This window comes from Hyaena hyaena, unplaced genomic scaffold (assembly GCF_003009895.1).
Source record: "Hyaena hyaena isolate Hyena2069 unplaced genomic scaffold, ASM300989v1 scaffold_841, whole genome shotgun sequence".
NCBI lineage: Eukaryota > Metazoa > Chordata > Mammalia > Carnivora > Hyaenidae > Hyaena > Hyaena hyaena.
This window is the reverse complement of record NW_024081474.1, coordinates 368,789-394,095: the sequence shown is the minus strand read 5'-3', so window position 1 is coordinate 394,095 and position 25,307 is coordinate 368,789. Positions and strand designations below refer to the sequence as shown.

General features: G+C 45.8%; 1 protein-coding gene across 5 annotated transcripts in view; it reads right to left on the bottom strand.

Moving 5' to 3' along the window:
- The window catches only part of GOLM1 (golgi membrane protein 1), a 57,664-nt gene that overhangs the window by 4,871 nt on the left and 27,486 nt on the right, over positions 1 to 25,307 (bottom strand). For all 5 annotated transcript variants that reach the window (XM_039219801.1, XM_039219802.1, XM_039219805.1 and 2 more), the window contains 6 exons: positions 20,495 to 20,549; positions 16,603 to 16,705; positions 9,075 to 9,204; positions 4,195 to 4,354; positions 3,276 to 3,548; positions 1,671 to 1,784 (listed from right to left, as the gene is read on the bottom strand). In XM_039219801.1, the coding sequence (XP_039075732.1) occupies positions 1,671 to 1,784; positions 3,276 to 3,548; positions 4,195 to 4,354; positions 9,075 to 9,204; positions 16,603 to 16,705; positions 20,495 to 20,549 (835 nt within the window). The remainder of the gene's footprint in view (positions 1 to 1,670; positions 1,785 to 3,275; positions 3,549 to 4,194; positions 4,355 to 9,074; positions 9,205 to 16,602; positions 16,706 to 20,494; positions 20,550 to 25,307) is intronic.

Genomic DNA, 25,307 nt, shown 5'->3' with positions numbered 1-25,307 from the left:
GGAGTGGCACAGACATGGAAAGAAAATCCCAAGCAGGCTCTGCACTATCAGCGCCAAGCCCGATGCACTGTTCAATCTCACAAACTGTGAGATCATGACCTGAGCCAAAATCCAAGAGCTGGATGCTTAACTGACTGAGCCACCCAGCTGCCCCAAGATCTAACATTTCTGATCTGAGCCCAAGAAGGAATCAAAATGGGAAGAAGCATTATTCAAAGAGATCTTGGCTGAGATTTTCCAGAAGGACTAGCTGTTATACTTAGAACGGGCTGGTACAGTGTGAGTCAGCAGAGATACCAATGGAACACAAAGTCTAAAGAGTAGATCTGAATATATATGCAAATCTAGTTGGTAAAAGTGGCACCTCAAATCACTGGCCTTGAGATGGTGTCAAGTTAAGGGCCAACTGAACAGCCCTTAGGACAAAGAAAATTGGACCCAATCTTGCGCCACACACTTGAATACATTTGATATTAATCAAATGAATCAGAGATCTAAATGTAAAATACAAAAACACACGAGAGGTTTTTCTCACAAGTTAATGATCACTGTTTCACTGTCTCTTTCTGCATGTCCATCGTGTTTTGTTCCTAATAAAAACCGAGCAAGGACCCTTACTCAGGGCTCTTGTCTTCTCCTGGACATTAGCCCCTCTCATATTCAATTCTGTGTCCTCTCTTGCAGGACAAGAGAGAATTCCAGACTCAAAGACTGTGGCAACTAGAAAGGTCAGAATAGGGGATAAGTGTAGGGGAGGGGGGAGGACATAAAAGTCTTTAAATCATTCACATGGCAAAAGACACTATATATAAAACCAAAAATCAAACTGGGAATAAGTATTTGCAACTGACATCACAGATAAAAGGCAATCTCCCTAACATATAAAAGAACCCTTAAAAATTAAGAAAGGAAACACCAAGAATCTGATAGAAAAATAAATGTTAAAGAAAGGATCCATGAAAGTACATGATACTAAAACAGGAGTGTATGAGGTAGGAGGGATCCTTCAAGAACAGGAGGTAATAGATGTGAGGGGTCACAGGATCAGGAAAGCCACCAGCAGACAGGGTGTTCAATGGATGCTAAAGACACACCATTTCAAAGCATCACCCTTAAGATGACCTCTCAGAGACAAAGGAAAGATGGACCTTTGTGATGTAGAGACCTGGTGGGCAGTGCCTTCACCAAGCCATCGACCTGCCGGTACAAGCCTCTCAGTGTGAAGCATGCAGCTACAAATGTCCAACCGGAATCCACTCACAAGTAAATGGACAAATCCAGAATCTGATACATCCCACTGGCCTACACCCTGAAAAGTGCCACGATGAACAGCTGCTCGAAGTACTGTGCAGACAGTAAGGCCTTTTGACTGCTGCTACAGAGTGACCAAGTGGTGACCTAGCATTCTGTCAGGAACCCCCTAGATGTCATGAAATCAAATGTTTCAGTCGATACCACCTCCCCCGAACACACAGACTTTCTGAAAGGTCTTCATCCTGGGCTTCTGTGCCATCCCCTCCCTCCACTGCCCCATGTTTAAAGAAAGTCTCCTTCGAATGATGGATTACTTACAACAGTAGTGTTGGGACAGGATTGTTTAATCACTGCCAAAGTGAAGGACCACAAGGGGAAATGCAAGGCCAGCCCCCGGCCTCCGCCATACTTCTTACCATTCAGATTTCTGTCATTCCCTGCAAGGGCTGCCTGCTTGTCTGTTTCCGACTCTGCCTCATTTTCATCCATGTTGTAGTCCTCCTCCCCTCCCAGCTTCTGCTGGTTTCTCCCTGCAAACGAGCAAAGGCACAGAGCATACAACCCACATCATTTCTCTTTCAAGGCCATGGGAGCACCCAGGCCCAGGAACCAGGGTTTTCCCAGTCACAGCTTAACGGTCTGGTCTTTCTGCGACCTCTCAGCGGGTGGGAGGTGGGGGGAACGAGACCTGTGTGCCCGCTGCCCGTACAAACAGCAGGTGCGAGGTCTCTACTTACGTTCTGCCCAACTAAACTCTGAACCCATGTAAACCATGGCCCTCAACACAGGACTATACTCAGGACTGGAACTGAGGAAACCAGAGAATTAAACCCACATCCAGGTTTTCTAAAGAGATAATCCACTCAAGGGTAAAGGAAGGCTCCACTGTTGCTGGAAACAAGAGGTTTCTAGTTAGTGATGGCACCTCCTTAGAAGGGCTGGTAGCTGGGAGCCGAAGAATGACGTTTTCCATCCTGCCTACGCAATTCAACAGTTCATCACCACACTCAGGCCTGCAGAGAACCCCAGAAGACCAGGACGAAATCCATTCAAGAGTCATATTCATAAGGTTTCACATGAATGTCTCATATGCACATATAGGCAGGTAAACAAAAAAATTTTTAAAGCTTGTCTGGGAGACCTGGCTCTGGTCGTTTCCCTGCACTCACACGCCTTTGCGCCCTGCTGCTTTCTTCTACAATCAGGAGACCTCAACTGCCCCAGGACGATGTGTATCCTGCAGGCCCTGCGGGGCCTCGAACCTCAACCTTCAGCGGTTACGCTCCGTGGCCTGTCTGAAACCTACTGCCCCTGGGTCAGCTCCCTGACTTCCCTTTTCTTTTTAATTCATCAACTGCAACCTCATGAGAACACACCCTTGAGCAAGAGAAACTTGAGTACAAATTAGATCCGTACAGGATCAGGGTAATTTACACAAATCGGCACATTCTCCACTCCTGTTAGTGGGGTGTCCCAGAGCACAGGTCTCTTCTCTTCCTACGTGTTCCTGGCTTGGCTGGGACTGAAGTCTTCCACACCTTTTTGGAACCCAAATACCTCCCAGGATCCTGTGTTGATCTCCCATTCCCACACTTTCCTGTGCCTTTAAAGAAAAGTCGACCAAACCACAGAGGTAGGATTCACAGGTCACTTCGCTGCAATGCCCACATTGGCACAAAACCCCCGCTACCCAGTCATCCCTCCCTCCACTCCCCAAGCACCAGTGGCGACACCATACCATGAGAGGCTGTGGAGACGCAGGCCAGGCGCATGGCCCAGCACAGGTTATGTACACTAGATGCCTAGCACCCACCTCAGGCCTTCCACTGAGACGCCCCCTGCCGACTCCCCATGGATCTTCTTTACCACACGGCTCTTCCCTCCGGCCTCCCACTTGGTAAGATACTCAGTGAATGAAAGAGAACCAGCAGATGGCAAACTGCCATTCAGGAAGCTTCCTAGGGGCCCCTCCAGAGTCAGGGGAAGTGGTGGAAAGGAGTCTGCGGGCACCACTCACGCACCTTCGTTGTCAGCATCCTGCTCCTCCTCCTCGCGCCCGTTGGGGATGACCAGCTGGTCCTGCTCCAGGTCCTCGGCAACCTGATTCTCTGGGCTCCCCAGCAAGGCCGCTGGCACCCGTGGGGTGTGCCCCACTGCCTCCACTTCCCCGGTGCCTCTTCCAGCTGCAGGCCTGTCGTCCCCGGCTGCCTGCTCTGGGCCCGGCTCCAGTGGCAGCCCCGGGCCGTCCCGCTTAAGAGCCTCCTCACCAACTGCCTGAATCTCGTTGGTCTCCTCTGTGCACAGAACACCGTTTGCTGCAACTTACCAGCATTTATTCTCATTGAAACAAAAACATGACCCCTCATACCCAAAGCCTTCCCAGGGGTTGTGGCTGGGGGAGCGACTGGGTAATTCACCCCGTGACTCCGTAAAGACTCCAGGTGCCTCTCTACCCGCAGCTCATCTTCAGACCCATGAGGAAGACAGAAATGCTTTAGGGAAAAAATCTGGACTCTGGTACCTTGATCACAGGGCAACTGACAAGCTGAGTACGTGGGACAAGTACGTGGGGAGCAGGCCGTGCGGGCCACCAAGGAGTCATTCCACAGGGACACAGCAGCCCCCGGTTCCCAGTGACAGCTACCCAGGACTCAGCCACCTCCCTGTAATCCCACAGTCCCGCTGACGTCCCCTCTTTACACAGCTGCCAAAGATCAAGGCACATGCGTTTACAGGCAGGAGAGGTAAGACAGGAAGGCCCCAATGCCAGGTGCCAGCAGAGATGGTCATCTTCCTCCTGCAGCTCAAACCCAGCTCACCAACTGCCTCCAGCAGAGACACTCTGTCCTGAGGCCCCGTGCACACATACTTCCTGGACATGACCTGCCACCACATGGCTCTGAAGAGGGCTTATGTGTATAATTACCAAGCTTCACTTACCTTTCTCACCTTGTCTCTTCAAATCCAAAGCCGCCTCAGAACTGGGGGCTGGTGTCTGGGGCTCGCCATTGCTGGGCACGTTGCCTTTCACTGGTGGCACCTCTGCCTGGGGCAGGTCTGCCTCCTGTGGCCTTGGCTGAGGCTCATTGGGGCCTCGGAGCTGAAACAGGAGTACAGGATGGCCAGGGGCTGCATGACCTTAAACCTCACAACAATCACAGGCAAAGAAGTGGTTGTCCTTCTGATAGTCAAAACACCTAAACCTTGAGAAATGCCATGATATATAAACCCCAATCACGCCTGACCACCTGGCATAAATTCAAAGCTCTGAGGTTAAGATGTTCCAGAAAGTACTTTCAATACTGTATTAACAAGTAGACAAAAAATTAACAAGGGCAAGGAAGCCCCCAACAGGGTGAACCAAGTATACCAGACTGACTGCTAGAGAACACTAGCCTGACCAGAGCAAACCTCATTCTTTAAGCGCACATGGAACATTCTCCAGGAGAAACAGATGAGATTCTTAGGCAATGAAACAATCCTCAATGAATATGAAATGATTGGAGGGCATACTTTGTATGATGTAATCACAACGGAATGAAACTATCAATGATGATAAAATTAAACAAATTCACAGGTATGTAGAAATGAGGCAACATACTCCTGATTAACCAATGGATCAAACAAATAACAATAAGTGGAAATGAGACAAAAATGAAAAACAAATATACAACATACCACACTTATGGAAGGCTGCTAGAGCAGTGCTTGGGAGGAAAATTTACATACCTATATTAAGAAACAAAAGGAAGACCTCAAAACAATAATCTACTCTTCCACCTTAAAATACTGGAAAAAGAAGAGCAAACTGAACCTAAAACAAGGAAGGATATAATAAAGGTCAGAACAGAAATTAATGAAATATAGAAAGAAAACATGTGAAATCAAAGTTAATTCTTTGAAAAGATGAACAAAATTGAGAAGCCTTTAGCCAGATTAACCAAAAAAAAGAAAAATTCAAATTACTAAAATCAAAAAGGATAACACTACCGACCTTACACAGATAAAAATATTAGAAAGGAATACTGTGAACAACTGCATGTCAACTTTGAGAACTTAGATAACATCAGACAAGTTTCTAGAACAATACAAACTATCAAAACTGACTCAAGAAATAAGAAATGTGAGTGAACTTACAAGACATTGAATTAATAATTTAAAAACTTCCCCCAAAGAAAAGCCCAAGCCCAGATGACTTCACTAGTGAATTCCACCAAACATTTAAAGAATCAATACCAGATCTTCACAAACTTTTCCAAAAAACAAGAGAAAGAAATACTCCCCAACTCATTCTATGAACCAAATATTACCTGATACCAAAACCAAAGACAAGAAAACTATAGACCAATATCTGTTATGAATACAGACACCAAAATCCTTAACAAAATACTGGCAAAATCAAATCTAGCAATTTATAAAAGGATTAAATACCATGACCAAGTGGGGTAAATCCTATGAATGCACGGTTAAACATCCAAAAATCAGTGACTATATCACTAGCATAAAGGACAAAAAACACATGATCATCTCAATAAATGCAAAAATATTCTGACAAAAATCCAATGCCTCTTCTGCATAAAAACACTCAACAAATGAGGAACAGAAAGGAACTTACTCAGTTTGATAAAGTCCACCTATGAAAACACACAGCTAACATCAAACTTAATGATAAAAACCGAAAGCTTTCCCTCCATGATCAAGAACAAAGATGTCTGCCCTTCCCCCTCTGGTTTACACTGTATGGAGATTTTAGCCAGGGCAACTAGGCAATAAAAAGAAAGAAAAGGCATCCAACTAGGAAGGAAAATGTATAACTATCTCTTTTTTGATAACATAATATTGTACACAGAAAATCTAAAGAAATCACACACCAAAAACTAATATTAGAATAAAGAATTTCAGTAAGGTTGCAATAAAATATATATGTATATATCAATATATAAAATCAAATTATATTTCTATATACTAGCAATGAATAAGACAATAAAATTAAAACAATTCTTTTTATAACAGCATAAAGGATACAAATACACTAAACAAAAAGCATAAGACTTCCATTAACTACAAAACACTGTTTGATGGAGATTTTTAAAGGATTTAAATAAAGAGAAAGTCATCCCACATTCACGGAACAAAGACTTAATGTTAAGATGGCAATACTTCCAAACTGATCTACAGAGTCATTGTAATCGCAGTCAAAATCTCACCCAACTCTGTTGAGGAAATTGACAAGCAGATCCTAAAATTCATATGGAAAGTCAACCGACACAGAATAGCCAAAATAGTCTTTAAAAAACCCAATGTTGGATGATTCACCACTTCCAACATCAAAGCTTACTACAAAGCTACAGTAATCAAGGCAGTCTGCTATTGATATAAGGGACAAACAGACCAATGGAACAGAACTGAGAGTCACAAATAAACCCTCATATTTACCGTAAATTGATTTTTGACAAGGTGCCATGGCAATTCGGTGGAAGAAAGAATAGTTTTTTTCAAAAAAGGTGACAAGATGGGGTGCCCGGGTGGCTTAGTCGGTTAAGCGTCCGACTTTCGCTCAGGTCATGATCTTGCGGTTCGTGGGTTCGAGCCCCGCGTCGGGCTCTGTGCTGACTGCCAGCTCTGAGCCTGGAGCCTGTTTCAGAGTCTGTCACTCCCTCTCTCTCTGACCCTCCCCTGCTCATGCTGTCTCTCTCTCTCCTAGAAATTAAAAAAAAAAAAAAAAAAAAAAAAAGGTGCCAAGAGACAACGGGATATCGAGAGGCAAAAGAATAAATTCGGAACCCTACCTCACACCATATACAAAAAATTAACTCAACATGGATCACAGGACTAAATGTAGGAGATAAGAGCTATAAAACTCTTATAAGAAATTATAAATCTTCATGACCTTAGGGTAGGCAGAGTGTTTAAAAATATGGCACCAAAGGAACAAGCAACAGAATAACAAACTGGACTTCACCAAAGCTAAAAACTTTTATGTTTCAATGAACACCATGAAAAAAGTGAAAAAACTCACAAAATGGGAAAAAATATTTGCAAATCATATACCCTGTATCTTTATTTATATGTATATATATACATATATATATGTGTATATATATATGTGTGTGTGTATATATATATGTGTATATATATATGTGTGTGTGTATATATATATGTGTATATATATATGTGTGTGTGTATATATATATGTGTATATATATATATATATATAGCTTCTGTCAGCACAGAGCCCACTTTGGATCCTCTGTCTCCCTCTATCTCTGCTCCTCCCCCGCTGGGGTGTGTGCACGCATGCTCTCTCTCTTTTTCAAAATATAAACATTTAAAAGAAAAAACTCAATTTAAAAATGGGCAAAAGCTCTAAACAGACATTTCTCCAAGAAAGATATACAATGGCCAATAAAACAAGAAAAGATGCTCAACATTAGTTATGGAAATGCAAATACAAACCACAATGAGACAGGACGCCACACCCACGGGGATGGCTATAATGGCAAAGACAAATATAGGGCACCTGGGTGGCTCAGCCGGTTAAGCATCCGACTTCGGCTCAGGTCATGATCTCATGGTTCATGGGTTCGAGCCCTGTGTCAGGCTCTGTGCTGACAGCTAGCTCAGAGCCTGGAGCCTGTTTCAGATTCTGTGTCTTCCTCTCTCTATGACCCTCCCCTGCTCATGCTGTCTCTCTCTCTCAGAAATAAATGAAACATTAAACAAATTTTTTAAAAAAAAGACAAATAATAACCAGAGTTGGCAAGGATGTGGAGAAATCAGAACCCTCAAATTGCTGGTGAAAATGTAAGAGTGTGATTGCTTTTTGAAAATAGTCTGGCAGTTTGTCATTAAACACAGTTACCATATGACCCAGCAATTCCACTCCTGGGTATATACCTAAGAGAAAAGAAAACTTACGTCCACACAAAAATGTCTACATGAATGTTCACAGCCGCATTACTCATAATAAGCCAAAAACTAGAAATAATCCAAATCCCTATCATATCAACTGACAGATGAATCAGCAAAGTGGGGCACACACACACAATATTATTCAGCCATAAATAGGAATGAAGTACTCACACACGCAAACACACGGACGAACCTTGAAAGCATTAGGCTAACGGAAAGGATCTAGACACAAAAGGCCAAAAATTTTATGATTTATGAAATGTCCAGATAAGGCAAATCTATAGAGACAGAAAGTAGATTAAATGGTTTTCTAGGAATGAGTGGGGAGAGCTAATGATTATGGGTTTTATTCAGGGGTAATGAAAATGTTCTAAAATAGACTGTGATGGTCACACTTTTGAATATACTAAAAACCAATGAATTATGACTAGTACATGGGTGAACTGTACGGAATGAGAATAATCTCTCAGTAAAACTACTATATTTAAAGCTAACAAAGATTTCCTGAAGGCTTCAAGCAGCAGCTTCACGGGCCAAGCATCTCACACCTGCCAGCCTGGGCTCTCAGCCCCACCGCTGACCAGCTGATGCAGGGGCCGCAGTATTTAACCATCTCCACCAGCCTCGGGGCCTTCAAACCAGAACAACCCCAACTGTCTCCCAGGGAAACTGTGGGCTTAAAATGAAGTAACCTTGGTAAAGCCCTGATCACAGGGCCGGGGCCAGAGCCCAGCATACCCAGTCAGACTCCCAGTGTCCAGGGGCCAGGCTGGGGTGTCTCAGGGAACCAAATCCACTAGGGGCAGCAGAGGTGAGAGCAAACCAGACAGCAGAGAAGGGAACAGAACACCTGAACTGAGGGAAGGAATGTCTTTCGGAAATCCTGCACAGAGAAAACCCAGGATTACCTGCTGGCCTTGGTCCTTTTTTTCATTCAGGTCCCTGGAAGCGACAGCTTCATTTCCCTTTTTGGTGACTTCCTCTATTCGCTCCTCACACTGCTCCTTCACCTCTTTCATCTGATTGATGCACTGGCTCCTTTGGTGAAAGAAAGCAAGAGAAAAGACAAATATTTAGGGATGTGTCTATACACCAAGTGCTTCCTGCCATGATCATGGAATCCACTGTGTCAATAAGAGACACAGCTCATTGTCTTCCTGCTTCCAGCTCTGTATCTCAAGAGGGTACATAAGGCAGAGCAACATGTGTGTTTCAGTTATTAAATGGCAAGAAACCTAGTTGACTGAAACTTACTAAAACTGTGTCACATTGTTCTAAAACAGGTGAATTTTACTGGTTACAAAAAGTGTTTTTAAATATACAATGTGTGTTGCAGCGCCTGGTTGGCTCAGCTGGTTGGGTGTCCGACTCTTGATTTCAGTTCATGTCATGATTCCAGGGTCATGGCATCAAGTCCCACACTGGGCTCCATGTTGAGTGTGGAGCCTGCTTGGGATATCTTCATTCATTCATATTCATTCATTCTCTCTCTCTCTCTGCCCCTCTCCCCAACTCATGCTCTCTCTAAAATAAAAAAAGGTAAAATTAAAATATATATATACAATCTGAGGTATATATTTGGTCTTGTCCCCACCTATTAGCTCAGAGCGCCTAAAAGCCCTTGGAATGGGAGAGTCTTCCGTTAGTCAAAGGGAGTCCCTTTGGACCAGATCTCAGATTATGCTAACTTTCTGGTTCATGAAGCCTTAGGATGGGGACTGGTGGCCAGTGGAAACAATCCCATGATTACAGGGTTGGACTTTCAGCCCACCCCCATCCTCCAGGGAATGGGGAAAGTAGAGATGCAGTTCAAGCATGCGACCAATGATTTAATCAACCATGCCTACATAATAAAATCTCCGGGTGATGAGGCATGGAAAGCTTCCCAGCTGGTGAACATATCAATGTACTAGAAAGGCAGCACCCCAACTCTGCTAGGAAAGGAGCTGTCTCCCCCACAAATGCCCTAAAGCCACGTCTCTACCATATAGCTGTTCCTGAGTTACATCCATTATAATAAAACTGCAGTTGTAAGTATAGCACATGCTTGACGTCTGTGAGTCATTCTAGAGAATTATCAACCCTGAGCAGGTACCCAAAGTAGAGTTCAGGTGGCTTAGGGACACCCAGAACTTTTGGGTGTCATGTGAAGAGGGGAGAGTCTTGGGACCAAAGCCCCTTCACCTGTGGGGTTTGTTCTAACTCTGGACAGTGTCAAAACCCAACTGGACTTCCGCTTCTGGGAAGATGGAATAGATGTATTTTTCCCTATTCCTCCCGTTAAGCACAACTAAAAACCCTGGGCATTGTGTTTAAAACAAACAAGAGGCCTGAACAGTAGAGAGAAGAAGGTAGACTGGCTAGGGACTCGGATCCACAGAACACCACAGTGGCATCAGTGGAGAGCACATGGGAAACCTGTGTTTCCACCCACCCCTGACAGGAATGCATCCTCTTCCCACGGGGAGGTGTCGGAGGGTGTCCGAGAGAGTCCTGGCCTTTCCAACTGAGAAATCACTCATCATCTCAAGCACCAGGAAGATCTCAAACTAAGTGAAAAGAGACACTTAATGGGTACCAACACTAACATGATAGAGGAGTTAAAATGATCTAATAAACATACGAAAGCAGCCCCTGGAAAAATGTTTCAGTGCACAATTAAAACTTGCTTGAAACAAATGAAAAAAAAATCAGTGTCTAAGCAAAGAAATAGAAGATGTAAAGAAGAATCAGACAGAAACCTCTGAAGTGAAAAATGCAATAACTGGGGCACCTGGGTGGCTCAGCTGGTTGAGCATCAGGCTCCCAATTTCAGTTCAGGTCATGATCTCACCATCATGAGTTGGCTTCCACACTGGGCAAGGAGCCTGCTTAAGATTTTCTCTGTCTCTCCACCTCTGCCCCTCCCCTGCTTGTGTTCTCTCTCTCTCAGTCAAAAAAAAAAAAAAAAAAAAAAAAAAAAAAAAAAAAGCAATAACCAAAATTAAAGAGCTTAATGAATGAATGAAAATAGCAGAATGGAGGAAAGAATCCATGAACCAGAAGACAGAACAACAGATATTACCCAATACCCAATCTAAACAACAAAAAGAAAAAAGATTGGGAAAAAAAAAAAAAAAAAACAGAACAAAACAAAACTGCTTGGGGGATTTGTATGACGATAACAAAAGTCTAACATTCATGTTGTCAAAATCTGGGAAGAAGAAAAAGACTTTCCCAGCAAGGCCCACATAACTAATCACTCTATCCCCAAGATATCACTCTTATTCACTCACCTCCGTAACTACAGGATACAGTCAGTCTTGCCCAGACCACTCTGAGTTCCCCATTTCTCTGTCTTTTCTAGAATAAGTCCTAATTTCCACTCTCTATTCCCCATTTTTTAGAACTCCATTCTTAATGACCTTCCCTAAGAAATCTGTTTTTGGCTAATAGATAAACTAGGTCATTTTCATGAATCCTTAAGAAACAGCATCTAAAAGCACTTTCAAAAAGTAGGTAAGTTAGCATATCAGGTTTGGCTGGGTGAAAACAGAAAGGTCAAATGATAGCAATCTGCTTCTTCCTCAATGAAAGCCTTATGTAGGCAGTCCAGGGCCAGGGGTGCAACTCTTGAGTCATCAGGGATATGGGCTTCTCTTTCTGCTTCAATATGCTAGCATTGGTTTCCAGCCTCATTATCCAGGATGGCCGCAGTGGTCAAGCCATCTTGTGTGAGTCCCAGGCAGCAGGAAGAAACAAAGAGGAAAAGGAAAGGAGAGGGGGGTGTGGTGGGCTGTCCTCACCTTCAGAAGCCTTCCTATAATCCCACACTACCCCTCCCTTTCCCCACTGGCCAGAACGTAGTCACTGGGCCATACTTAACTACAAGGAGGGTTAGGAATGCAGAATTACATGGGGGGGATAAAAAGACAATATATTTGGAGAAGGAATGGACAGTCTTTGCCATGGCCAGTTTCAAAAATATTTTGAACCACAAAAATATTAATGATTGCACAACAGCCCCAAGTTGAGAACATAAAGGATTAGAATTGGAGACACTGGCAGGAATTCATGCTTGGTTTAATATGAATACAGCTGGAAACATACAGAAATATTTATCAATGTCTGCATGTAACACAGGTTAGTACACACACACACACACACACACACACACACACAGTAGGTCTCTCTACTCTGTAGCTGATAGGGCCCAGAAACGATGACACCCCAGCAGCAACAAACACACCCAGGCCCAAGATCTTGGCTCCTTTACACCACCACTTAAAACAACCAAGGGCTCCTTAGAGAAATGGTTGATTGGGTAATTCTAGGAGACACAGGAGATGAGCCTGGAGCATCTTCTGGTGCCAGAGTGTCACGGAGTGCTCAAAAAGGGGGTGGGGGCACAATGCCGGGGGTAGGACCAAAGCAGGAACAATGTGACCAAAAAATAAATAAAATAGTAGTGGCTTACAACCCAAGGTATAAAATAGATATTCCTAAGTCCACACTGATATAAATAATTAGATATGTAGGAAGAAGAGCCAGACCTCCTGTGCAGGAAAATTTCAAATCGCTTAGGTAGACACCCTGCCCTTAGGGAAATGGAGCGTAACTCCCCAATCTTGAAGTGTAGGCTACGCACACTGACTTCCTAAGACAAAAGCACAGAGGAAGAAATAAGAGTAAGTTTATGAAGAAGCCTGATAAACCCTACGTCGATAAGGTAAAGATTAACAAGAGTGAGAAGCCCTGTGGACAGCTGGTACCCTTGATACTGGGCTGATGTAAGTGGCACTTTACCTCTGTGGCCTTCCTTCTGGAAATGTGCTGCCCCAGTTTAACCAGGAAAAAAAAAACACCAAATCAATCCCAAATGGAAAACATTCTACAAAATACCTGACCAGTATTCCTATCAAGATTATAAACAGTAAGTCTGAGAAGTCATAGCCAAGAGGACTCTAAGGAAATAGGATGAGTAAGTGTAATGCGGAGTCCTACAATGTTCATAGCAGCACTCTCCACAATAGCCAAAACGTGGCAAGAGCCTAAGTGTCCATCAACGAATGGATCAAGAAGATGTGGTTTATCTATACCATGGAATACTACATGGCAATGAGAAAGAATGAAATCTGGCCATGTGTAGCAACATGGATGGAACTTGAGGGTGTTATGCTGAGCGAAATAAGTCAGGCAGAGAAGGACAGATACCATATGTTTGCACGTATAGGAGGATTAGGAGGAACTTAACGGAGGACCATGGGGGAGAAAAGGGGGGAAATGGTGGGGGAGAGAGAGGGAGGCAAACCATGAGAGACTCTTGAATGCTGAGAATAAACTGAGGAATTATGTGGGTGGGGGAGAGGGGAAGGGGGATGATGGGCATGGAGGAGGGCACTTGTGGGGATGAGCACTGGGTGTTATATGGAAACCAATTTGACAATAAACTATTTGTTAAAAAAAAAAAAAAAAAAAAGATTACAAGTCTAAAAAGAAAAGTGTAATGTAGGGTCCTGGAAAAGAAAAATGACATTAGGGATAAACTGAGGAAACACAGATAAAATATGAACTTTAGTTAATAATAACATATCCACATTGGTTGATTGATCGTGACAAATACACCACATCCATGTAAAAGTGTTAACAGTAGAGGAAAATGGGTCTGCAGTTTATAGGAACTCTCTGTGACAACTCTGTAGCCTAAAACTGTTCCAAAATTGAAGATTTATTTTTAAAAAATAAAAATGAACTGAGCAGGACACCCACCCAGCTGGTGTCTGAGAATTGTTGTTGGAGCATCTAATCTAATTCAGACTGAGCCCCCATTTAGCTAAAATATTCTGAAGCATCACTGTAGCTTTCTGCCTAGGATTTATTTTCAGAGTATCTTGTGTGTCAGGGTTGAAAAGTGATGGGAGAATTACCCACTTGTACAGGGAAGTAAGGAAGTAAGGAGGTGGGAGGTAAGGAAGGAAGGAAAGTGGGATGTGACATGAATGTCTGACACTGACCAGAGTCAGAGGAGAGGGAGTAATGAAGCTGAACCCAGAAGCCAGACTTGGGGTTTCCTGGCTCTGTGCCATTGCTGAGTCACAGGCCTTTCAGAGCCAGGTATGGGTGCACTCAACCCAGAACTCCTGTAATGTGCCCTTCAATTCAAAGGACTTAGTGGGTCTCAATGATCCACATGGAGAGAATGGCATCAGGCAGAAACAATGAAAGACTTCCTGACCTTGGAGAGCTTGAAGAACAAGAGAAGACTTGTTGAAAAACTCATTTTAAATAAAATTCTTACAAACACACAAGTCACAGGTGGTAGACCAGTAACAAAGTAGCGTAAACACAGAGAACACGAAGAGAGATATCTCTATCCTCAAAGTACTAACCATTCCAATTCACTGTTACGAGACAATATCCCAGAAGCAAATGAACAGGTGCACAGCCATTCCTCAACCTTTAAAAACCTACCAACGAGAAATACTGTACTGTTTTCACCTGCTCTCAGCCCTGCAAAAATCAAGTTCAAAGAGCCTCTCTCCCAGCCTTGTGGATGAGGCTCAGCTTTCCACATGCAGCTCAACAGCATTAAGGGAACAAGCTCAGATGAAGGTCCAATTCTAAGACGCAGATCACGTGGACTGTGAAAGTGTTAACTTCCTGAAGGCTTTGGGTTAGTTTGCTCTTCCACACGTGTAGTAAACATTCAGTCATTAACCAGAACTAAAAAGAGAGCCACACAGGACTTGGCTACCAGTGATTATTCTAACGGGTGGAGTCACTGTAAATGCAATGTACACAATACAGGGCTCTATCGAGGCACGTGACCCTATCATCCCGGACATGGATCATCAGACTGCTGCCGTTGCATTCCAGCAGTGGCTTTTGCAAACTATTTCCTCATGGCGTGGAAATGAGATGACACGCAGTTCATGTGAGAAAGCAACCCTCAGTGCTCTGGGGAGACAGCCTGCTTGCGAGCCAGTATGTGGATCAAGTACAGTGATTGCTTAGTGATGTCTGCCACAAGTGCCGGAGTGAGAAGCAGGGATATTGTAGAATATTAACCAGCCATTTTTAATGATACGACATTTTGGAGCAGTATGGACTTTTATTTATACCTAATGCAAGTACGTGGAAAAAATGATTTTAAAATGTTACTGGTGACTACCATTACATGAGAAATTGTATGACCTCGGACAAGGACTAGGGAGAAGTCAGCAAATAGAAAAGAGGACCGCGCTCCTATGTGGCTGGTGCCTGTGAATCCCAGACTCCCTGTGCGGGAATTATTCTGCCTTTATGGGGAAAAAATACACAGACAACAACTTACTCTCCAGTCTCTAAGTTGCTTTATACTATCCTACTATGGGGTCTAACTAACTTTTTAGAAGTTTATCATTATCTTTTGATCATAAAAATACTCCGAGAAGTAGAAGTATAGGGTTTTTTAATGCAACGGAAGTCACCATGTGCTTAGAGCAGACTATCGTAACTGGAGACAGAATGGATAGCATGGTGGCTGGGGTTAGTAATACCATGCTGGAACCTGGAACCTGCCGAAAGCGTGGACTGTAAGTGTTCTCACCACACACACAGAAGGATTAGGAATAGTTAACTGGCTTGATCGGGGACACCATTTCACAAGGTACAGGCATATCAAAAGATCACACTTCATTCCTTACATCTACATAATGATTATTTGTCAATCATATCTCAGTAAAGCTGAAAAATAAAAGTACTCCATTCTCACTGCAGAAATATGGAAAGACACTGAAGTCTTTTCAAAGAAACAGAACACCCACAATGCCGACACCCAGAAATAAATCAGCAATTATTACACCAAAGTGCCAGGCAGTCTAGGAGATGGACATGGGGCACATCTGAGCACGTCAGGAAAATGTTTTTAAAAGCTTTCGATTGTTGACTTAACCATCAGTACTCCTGCACTTTCAAACTTTATGTAACTTTACAAAGTCTGCTGATAAGCGGGTGCCTGGGAGGCTCAGTCGGTGCAGCCGGCTCCTGGTTTCAGCTCAGGTCCTGATCTCATGGTTTGCAGGTTCAAGCCCCATGCCTGCTTGGGATTCTCTCTCTCCCTCTCTCTCTCTCTCTCCCCCTCCCCCACTCGTGATTTTTCTCTCTCTTAAAATAAACATTTTTAAAAATATTTTATGTAAAAAAAAAAGTGTGTTGATAAAGTCATTTCCTGCTAAGGAGCACCTCCCCCTTGCTTACTTTGTATTAGGAACCACCAGTTTATCCACAGCTTTCTGAGGCACTGCCCACACGTACATAATAAGGTACATTGTTCTAACGGACACCCCTGGAAGGACTGGACCTCCCACAGAGTCCGAATGTGGGAAGGGGGAGCCTAGCTTATGGCCACCGCCCGCCCCCTTGCACAGAACACACCAGCCCCCGGGGGGTGCGCACTAGACGTGCAGACACACTCACAGGTCGTAGGAGAACTTCCTCTCCAGGTTGGTCTGGTTCCTCTGAAACTGGAGCACATCCTGCTGCAGCCTGCCGTAATTCTTCTGCAGGGCCTTCAACTGGTCTGAGCCAAGAGGAGCACCCAGAATCGTGCAGGTCACAGGCACAGCCGGCGTGACAACAGCGGACGCATGGGAACACAGCGGGCGGTGGCACACGGGACAGCAGGGAAGGAGAGAGGTTGAGGACATTCCAGAACCATGGAGAAGCCCTGGAAATCAGCAACCCAACCCGAAGCTGCACCTTCATTTCTTTCCAAACCTCTCACTTAAGTCTCCTTCTGGACCTCTGACCCTTCAAATGCATCAGGGGGCTCTATTCACTTGTTTCTGTCTTGGACATCCTAAACCCTGAGCTGTCCCACAAGGTGACACATGTCACTGTGTCCCTGGCAGACTCATTCAGCCTGTGAAACACTGATTTCGACATGTGCTCAGAGAGGGAGTCCCTCATGGTGAACCCCGACCTCGGCCACCAGACCCTCCCCACCAGAGGCCCCTCCTGTGACTCTGCCAGGCCAGTGACTCCTCTAAGCATCCGGACCCCATCTGGGACACAGCAGCTCTCCTTGAGGAAACGCACCAGTCCATCCCTGCTGCCCTGCCCTTCGGCTCCTAAAAGCCTTGCAGAAAAAAAAAGCAGCCCCTGACAAAGCACCAGTCTGGGCAGGAAAGGGAAGCTGCCATGGAGGCGATAGCAGAGTGGCCAGATGGCCACCACCGGGGCCCGGGCCGCAGCCCTTGATGCACACCGGCATCCTGGAAGTCTGTCCTCATCCCTCCGTATCTACATGGCTCTCCGCGGGGGAGAATAAAATTAAATAAAAGCAAAGGATTCCATGAAATGCTGAAACACACTGCAACAAGGATCAGTCTTGCAAGCATTTCCAGAACATGCTCAAAGACTTAAAACTGTACGGCTGCAGAACCACAGTGGATGGCTGAGGCTGAGGCAGGGGACTGACTACGAAGGGTTGGGGGGCACCTCCTAGAGGGACAGGGCCTGGTCTCAACTCTGGTGGTCAAGTGTACCTTCAAAGGGTACACTTTACTGAGTAAATCACACCTCAGTAAACCTCACTTTAAAAAAAAATTCCTGGGGCACCTGGGTGGCTTAGTCGGTTAAGCGTCCGACTTTCGCTTAGGTCATGATCTCGCGGTTCGCGGGTTTGAGCCCCGCATCGGGCTCTGTGCTGACTGCCAGCTCAGAGCCTGGAGCCTGTTTCAGTCTGTGACTCCCTCTCTCTCTGACCCTCCCCTGCTCACGCTGTCTCTCTCTCTCCTAGAAATAAATAAAAATTAAAAAAAAAAAAAAATTCCTGGGGCGCCTGGATGGCTCAGTGGATTAAGCATCTGACTTCCACTCAGGTCATGATCTCACAGCTTGTGAGTTCGAGTCCCGCATAGGCACATAGCCCAGAGCCTGCTTCGGATTCTGTGTGCCTCTCTGGCTCTGCCTCTCACCCACTCATGTTCTGTCTCTACGAATAAATAAAACATTAAAAAGAAATTCCCATTATCAAACTGAGTATGGGGCAAGGGAACACTGTTTGGCAATGAAAGGAATAAAAATACTGACATCCAGGGGCGCCTGGGTGGCTTAGTCGGTTAAGCGTCCAACTTTCACTTAGGTCATGATCTCACGGTTCGTGGGTTCGAGCCCTGCATCGGGCTCTGTGCTGACTGCCAGCTCAGAGCCTGGAGCCTATTTCAATCTGTGACTCCCTCTCTCTCTGACCCTCCCCTGCTCACGCTCTCTCTCTCTCTTAGAAATTAAAAAAAAAAAAAAAAAAGAATACCAACATCCAGAACACGGATGAATCTGGAAAGGCCAGACAAGACGAGGCAACTCTGCAAAGGCCCCGGCAGTCAGGTGACCCACGGAACTCCGTGTGACCCTGCGTCTCTCCTCCTCAGATCCTTAGAACCAGAGTCAGAACTAGGATTCTAGCCCCACCCCGTGCAATGCCCCGAACTACAATGTAAGCCACGTCGGTAAACCACATTTTTAAGAACTAAACCAGGTGTAGTATGAACTTTAACAAAACACCTGATTTAACTCGACAGCTATGCAACATTATCATGCCAACACAGAATGGATATAAAAAATTATGAATATTTTATATTCTCTCCCTCATGCTATGTGCTGGACAATCATAGCATGTCTCCATGCAGACGTTAAATCCACCCTGGGAATTCTGGATGTGAAGTTAGCTTTCACAAAATTTACCCTTAAAAAGTAGACCCAAAAACAGTGTTCTCAATAATGGAGTCAAGTTTCAGTTTTAAGCTTACTGAAAATTAAACAAAAATGTCAATTCCAGTTCCTTCCCATGAGCCACATTTCAAGTGTGCGCTGGCCACACGGTTCTTGGACACCACTCTGGATACTGTGGCTGCAGACGAACCTTTGCATCCCAGAGGCAGAACTGAGGGTCAGGGGGATGGGAGTAGTCTCCTACCCCCTGCAAAGATCAGCCCTCGAGGGGACCAGTGCTCCATGATTTCCCATTCTCCAGGGCCATCCGGGCTGTAAGCACTCCAGTCCCAGCAGAAGGGAGAGCCGAGCACAGAGGGGCTCACCCACTACTGCCCCCACTGCTGCTTCATTGGGCCTGACAGAAACCCAGCCTTGAGTGCCAAGCTGAATCAGGGCAGCAAAGAAATGGAATTAAGTTGGGCTGGATAATTTTTACAATCTTCTTAAAGAAACTCTGAATTGGGGGCGGCCCCACTGAAAAAAATCCTATATATGCCATGTATGTATGTTATATATATCACATGACATATGAAAGGTGACCTTCTCAACCTATCACAAAGTGAGAATCTGAATTCTTCCGTACTTAATATTATACAGAGAGGTAAAAGTTAGCACCTGAGGTCCCTGGGTGGGGGAAAAGACCTGTATTTTGGAACACTGCTGGGAGTATATGACAGCAAAGCCCCTTGGGCATAAAGTTCCTCTTAGGAATGTAACGGACACCACCTACTCCCCCACAGGTTCCCCTCAGGAATTTGACAAAAGTCCTAACTAAAAACAGGTAGACCATAAGACATATGACCCACAAGGAACGGCCTGGCCACAGACCACCCCTCACATGATGGAAACGAGCCAGTCAGGAATGGACCAGCCCTAGAGCTATCCAGCCAGTAAGGGTAGGACCTGAGAAGGAACAAGGGGTCAGGAAGGGGAGGGCTGACCAGAACCTTATTAAACAAGCACCCTTGCATCAGTCCTCAGGCACTCACTTTCAAATGTCCCCTCTCCGTGAAGACAGCTTTCCTACTACTCTTCCTTTCTAATTTTATGCTCTAATAAACTTTTGCCTGCTGCTCATTTTATTTTGTGTCCACCTCTTCAAAGTGGGGAGACAAAGAACTCCGGGTATTGAGGCAAAAAAAAAAAAAAATCCTACAACAGTAACACCTTGTAATGTGTTCAACAACATTTTTGAAAGGAAAAGCTCTTTAAGGAACTATAGTTTAGCAAAAAGAGTACACCAAACATTACTCAATTTGAGGCACCTGGGTGGCTCAGTCACTTCAGTGTCTGACTTTGGCTCCGGTCATGAGCTCACAGTCCATGAGTTTGAACCCCACATTGGGTTCTCTGCTGTCAGCTCAGAACCTGCTTTGGATCCTCTGTATCCTCTCATTCTGCCCCTCCCCCACACTCACTCTCAAAAATAAACATTAAAAACAAAACAAAACAAAAAACCAGATTACTTGGTTACTTGTGATCTTATCCATCATTAGATTAGAATGGGAGCCACTGGCTACAGAGGAACAAGAGGGAAGGTGGGCTTTTCCTAAAAGATCTAATGTCTGGTGTTAAAGAGGGGATTAGAACTCACCTTGCAGGGTTCTGATGAGCTTCTCACCTGTGGTGATATTATTCACCAAAACCGCCTGCAAGGAAGATAAACACAAAATCAAACACCCACAACCTAACAACTTAGAAGAGCCTTGATAAGATGTCCCTACTGGAAAAAAAAGGGAGCAGTGCCCCCCCCACCCCTGCCCCCACCTCCCAGCAGCTATTGGGAGGGACCCAGCAAGCCCTCTGGATGGGCACTCAGATACTTCTGCAGCCCAAAAAGGAGTTCACATGTTGGCAGGTTTGCTTTGTGAACAAGAGCCTGTAACCAGAGCAAGGGGTAAATGGATACTCCTGCTCGACTTGGACTCCAGGACGTGCTCCCCTCCACGGTCTCCGGACTTTCTCTGGGGAAACCCAGGTGCAGCCACAGGTCAGACCACACCCTGAACTAGCAGAGGAGAGGAAGGGATGGGGGGGGTGGACAGGAAAGAGGGTTCACAGGAGGGTACAGCAAACTGGGAAGGCTGAAAGCGGAGGAGGAGGAAGAACCACACAGGGCTCAGGAGAACAGTGAAAACTGAGGACACAGTGAGGGAAGGAGTGAGGAGTGTAATGTAACACACGACCCTCGAGTGAGAGCGGCTGACCACTTTCACCAAGCACCCTTCTCCTCATCTACCCGCTCACTTACTCTCCACACCAGGTTCTAAGGGATGGACAGCAGAGGATCCCATTTTATTTTTTAACTTTTTTTAATGTTTTATTATTTCTAATAAAGAGAGAGAGAGCAGGAGCAGGGGAGGGTCAGAGAGAGAGGGAGATACAGAATCTGAAACAGGCTGCAGGCTCTGAGCTGGCTGCCAGCACAGAGCCCGACTCAGGGCTTGAACCCAACGAACCGTGAGATCATGACCTGAGCCAAAGTCGGAGGCTTAACCGACTGAGCCACCCAGGCACCCTGAGTATCCCATTTTAAAGGACAGGAAACTGAGGCACAGACTGATGAGAGACTCAAGGCCATGAGGCTTTCTTCACGGCAAACAGGCAATGCCTAAACCCATGCTCCAGCAGGCCCGATCCAGAAAGCTAGCTGGTGATCACTGCTTGCCAAATTGGGATCTAAGCCGCCAGCAGGATACCAGGCTCGCGGGCTGTACCAGTGCTAAAAGCAACGGAAAACCTGAAAAAGAGGGGACTAGAATATTAAATGGTAGAGCACATCACACAGGTAAGGTGTTGTTTTGCACACACACACACAGAGCTGTGCACCGGGCCACTGTGTGAACGTGTCCTACCGCATCTAATCAACGAAGTCTGCAAGACCCCACACACACAGGGGACAGGCTGCCCATATCTTGGACACACCTGTCGGCCTGCTTATGGTGGATGATGACAGCCCTGCCACCTCCTGCGTCTGGCTTCCTCCCGGACCTGTGTCCATCCTTTACTCTTTCTTGGGCTTGGACAGGGCTTTCTGCAGTACGGGGGTGTGCTCCCGGAAACGAAATGGAGCCAAACGAATCATGTTTATTTTGGGAGTTCTGAAGACACAGAACATTTTCTGGCACAACAGGAAGGAAGTCACAGTGATGGTATCTGGACAATTAATCTCTCCAGGAGAGATCGCCCTGAGGGGTGTTTGCAGATACTCTGGTAGGTGCGGGAAAGAAGAGAGCTCTGAGTGGCAAGTTGTGAGGGAGGGGGGAGGCTCCCACAGCAGGGAGTCAGATTTGCACAGCTCAGAAAAGCCTTGCCCAAGTTCAGCTGCAGACATGAAAGACGACCACAGCATCGCTGCTGCAGTCCCACTTCTAACTCTACAGCCAAAACAACTCAGAGCAGAATAGTTAAAAGATATCCGTATCCCCGTGTTCATAGCAGCGCCATTTACAACCACCAAGAGCTAGAAGCCAGCCACCTTCGAGAGACTGAATACAGAACATGTGGGATCTACATCTAATGGAATATCATGCGGCCTTGAAAAAAAAAAGAAAAAAGGACTGCTATATGCTGTCACAACATGGGAGAACCTGGAGGACAGCATGCAAAGCAAAATCAGCTAGCTGCAAAAGGACAGATATGGTTGGGTTCTATTCATGTGCTGTGTCTACAGCAGTCACAGGAACAGAAAGAAGAAAGATGGCCTCCCCGGGGCTGGCAGAGGGGAAGGGCATTAGCAATTAATGGGTCCAGAGTCCCTGCGCTGCAAGGTGAGGGTTAGAGTTGGACTGCACAACAGTGGAACTGTACACTTGAACTTCCCATCTGGCACAGGTATGGATACCACCTTCCCTCCAAACAGTGGTGCTGACACAAAACACAGAAAGAGGGGCGCCTGGGTGGCTCAGTCAGTTAAGTGTCTGACTTCGGCTCAGGTCATGATCTCACGGGTCGGGAGTTTGAGCCCCATGTCGGGCTCTGCACTGACAGCTTGGAGCCTGGAGCCTGCTTCAGATTCTGTGTCTCCCTCTCTCTGCTCCTCCCCAGCTCATTCACTCTCTCTCAAAACTAAACATTAAAAAAAAAAAAAATAGAAAAGGAAAAGGGGCATTTAAGAGACTGCACCCTGATGATCTTCAAAAGCAGATCTCTCGTGGCTAAACCATTTCTATAAAAATCATGGCATTTTCACTTGTTCCTTCTCCACTCACTCCCCTTGGCCCTACTCCAAGAAATCCACATTGGAGTCTCCAACTACCTGAGGGATGAGAAAGGCTTAGAGACTGCTGTGACCCCAACTACCTGAGATCTCTGTGTCCCACGTGACTCTATTCTTCCTAAGAAAAGATATTTTAGTTCTCTTCCCCCGCCTGCTTACTGTGCATGGAAAAGTACAGACTCTGCCCAACTAAATGAGCAAAGGATCATAAAACATCATCAAGATATTTTATGTGCAGTTTTATATTTATTGAAAATCTCCTTAAATCATTTATGGGAAACAATGAAAATGCTTCTAGCTTTTTGGAGATTCAATATAAAGCAAAAAAGCCTGCATTAGATAATATTATTTTTTAAATGAATTACATATGCTACTCCAAACAACCCAATTGTTTTTCCCATTTTGGGTGGGTGTGTGTGTGTGTGTGTGTGTGTGTGTGTGTGTGTGTGTGTGTACTGTCCCCTGGGACACTCAGCAGCAGATGAGGAGGCAGGAAGTGCCACCAGAATGTAACTGGAGACTGAACTCAGAAGAGCTCCAGATGAATCACCCACATACAAGTTAATCATAACCATTCTATTCTGGGAAATGAGTAGATGTGATCAAATTATTTCTACATTAGATTCCTAGAAAAATAAGCTCAACATTTCATAGTAAGTTTTCAAAGTAGTAATTTGACAATAAATGCTATCTCTCTAGAAGCTCCATAAGACATGAATGACTATCTTTAAAATCCTAACTTTTGGAACACTCACTGCAAGCGTGATGCAGATCACATAATAAATGAGAAAAGGTGACTTCTGCCATCTGTACTTGGCTGATTAAAATAATCTGCTTTGAGGGTTGCCTGGGTAGCTTAGTCAGTTGAGCTACCGACCCTTGATCTGGGCTCAGGTCATGGCCCCAGGGTCTTGGGTTTGAGCCCCACATTGGGGTTGAGCATGGAGCCTGCTTGGGATTCTCTCTCTCATTCATTCTCTCTCCCCGCCCCGCCCCTCCCTTGCTCTATCTCTTGAATAAAAATTTAAAAATAATTAAAAACTTTTTAAAAAGAAAGAAACAAGGGCAGGCAGAGAGTGAATCCAATGGCAGAGAAGCGCCAATTACTTATTTATGGTACCCTGCTAAGATTACACTCTCATACCAGCACCACTCACATCACCAGCCAAGTACGGCCTGCCACCCTGACCACCTCACACCCACGGCCCCTGTGGGCCACATGCTAGGGGGACAGGCCTGTGGGAAGCACGCCGCCTTCCGGCCAAGAGGCCACAAGAATTCCAGAACTGAGCACACCTTCCTGGTGTATGCACCAGGTACCCAGCACGAGCCCCAGGCCAGAGGCACCAATGTGGACCATCCACACTGCTACCTGGCTCCCCAGACAGGCCTTCTGCAAACATCAGAAGGAGGGGCCGCAGGGACATGTGACGCAGCAGAGCAGAGCTGCGTCCCAGCCCACAGGGAAGGCCCTCACAGAGGCTGGGTCTAAGCACCACGTGCAAGACCTACTCTCAGGAGTTAGAGCCAGGACCCCAAAAAGTATAGGAAAGTCCAGGAACCTGCAGCCAGACCTGATTCCAGGGGCAGGTGGCAGGGGCACAGGAGTGAGTGTCCGTGCGTGCATGTGGAGAGGGGGACAGACTGAGACAGGAACATCAGACGTCAAAGGGAACATCAAAGGGACAAACACCATGCGATCCCACTTAGGTGAGAAGTGTAAGCGCAGTCAGACTCAGACACACACGGGAGGTACGACCGCCACTGCCAGGACTCGGGGGAGGGGGGAGGGAATGGGCGTTCATGTTTAGTGGGGACAGCTCCACTGGGGACAACGAGAACGCTCCGGAGGCAGGTGGCGCAACGGGTGCGCAGCAGTGGGAGCGTGACTAACGTCACTGCACTGTGCATTTAAATACGGTTAAAATAGTCGTTTTATCTCCTGTGCATTTCAGCACAATAAAAAACAACAGCAAACCCCCAGAAAGAGCACGAGGCAGGGAATGAGTGGGCAAGGGCGTGGATGCCAGAGAGCAGGAGTGGGCGAGGGGCGACACGAGACCAGGGGTGAGGGTGCGCATTCCGGGGGTCAGAGGATGACCCGGCCAGTGGGGGCTGCGGGGGGGGGGGCCGAGAACGCTGGCCGGGAGCACCGGTTGGATGGGTGCGGCTGGCCGGTGACCGACCC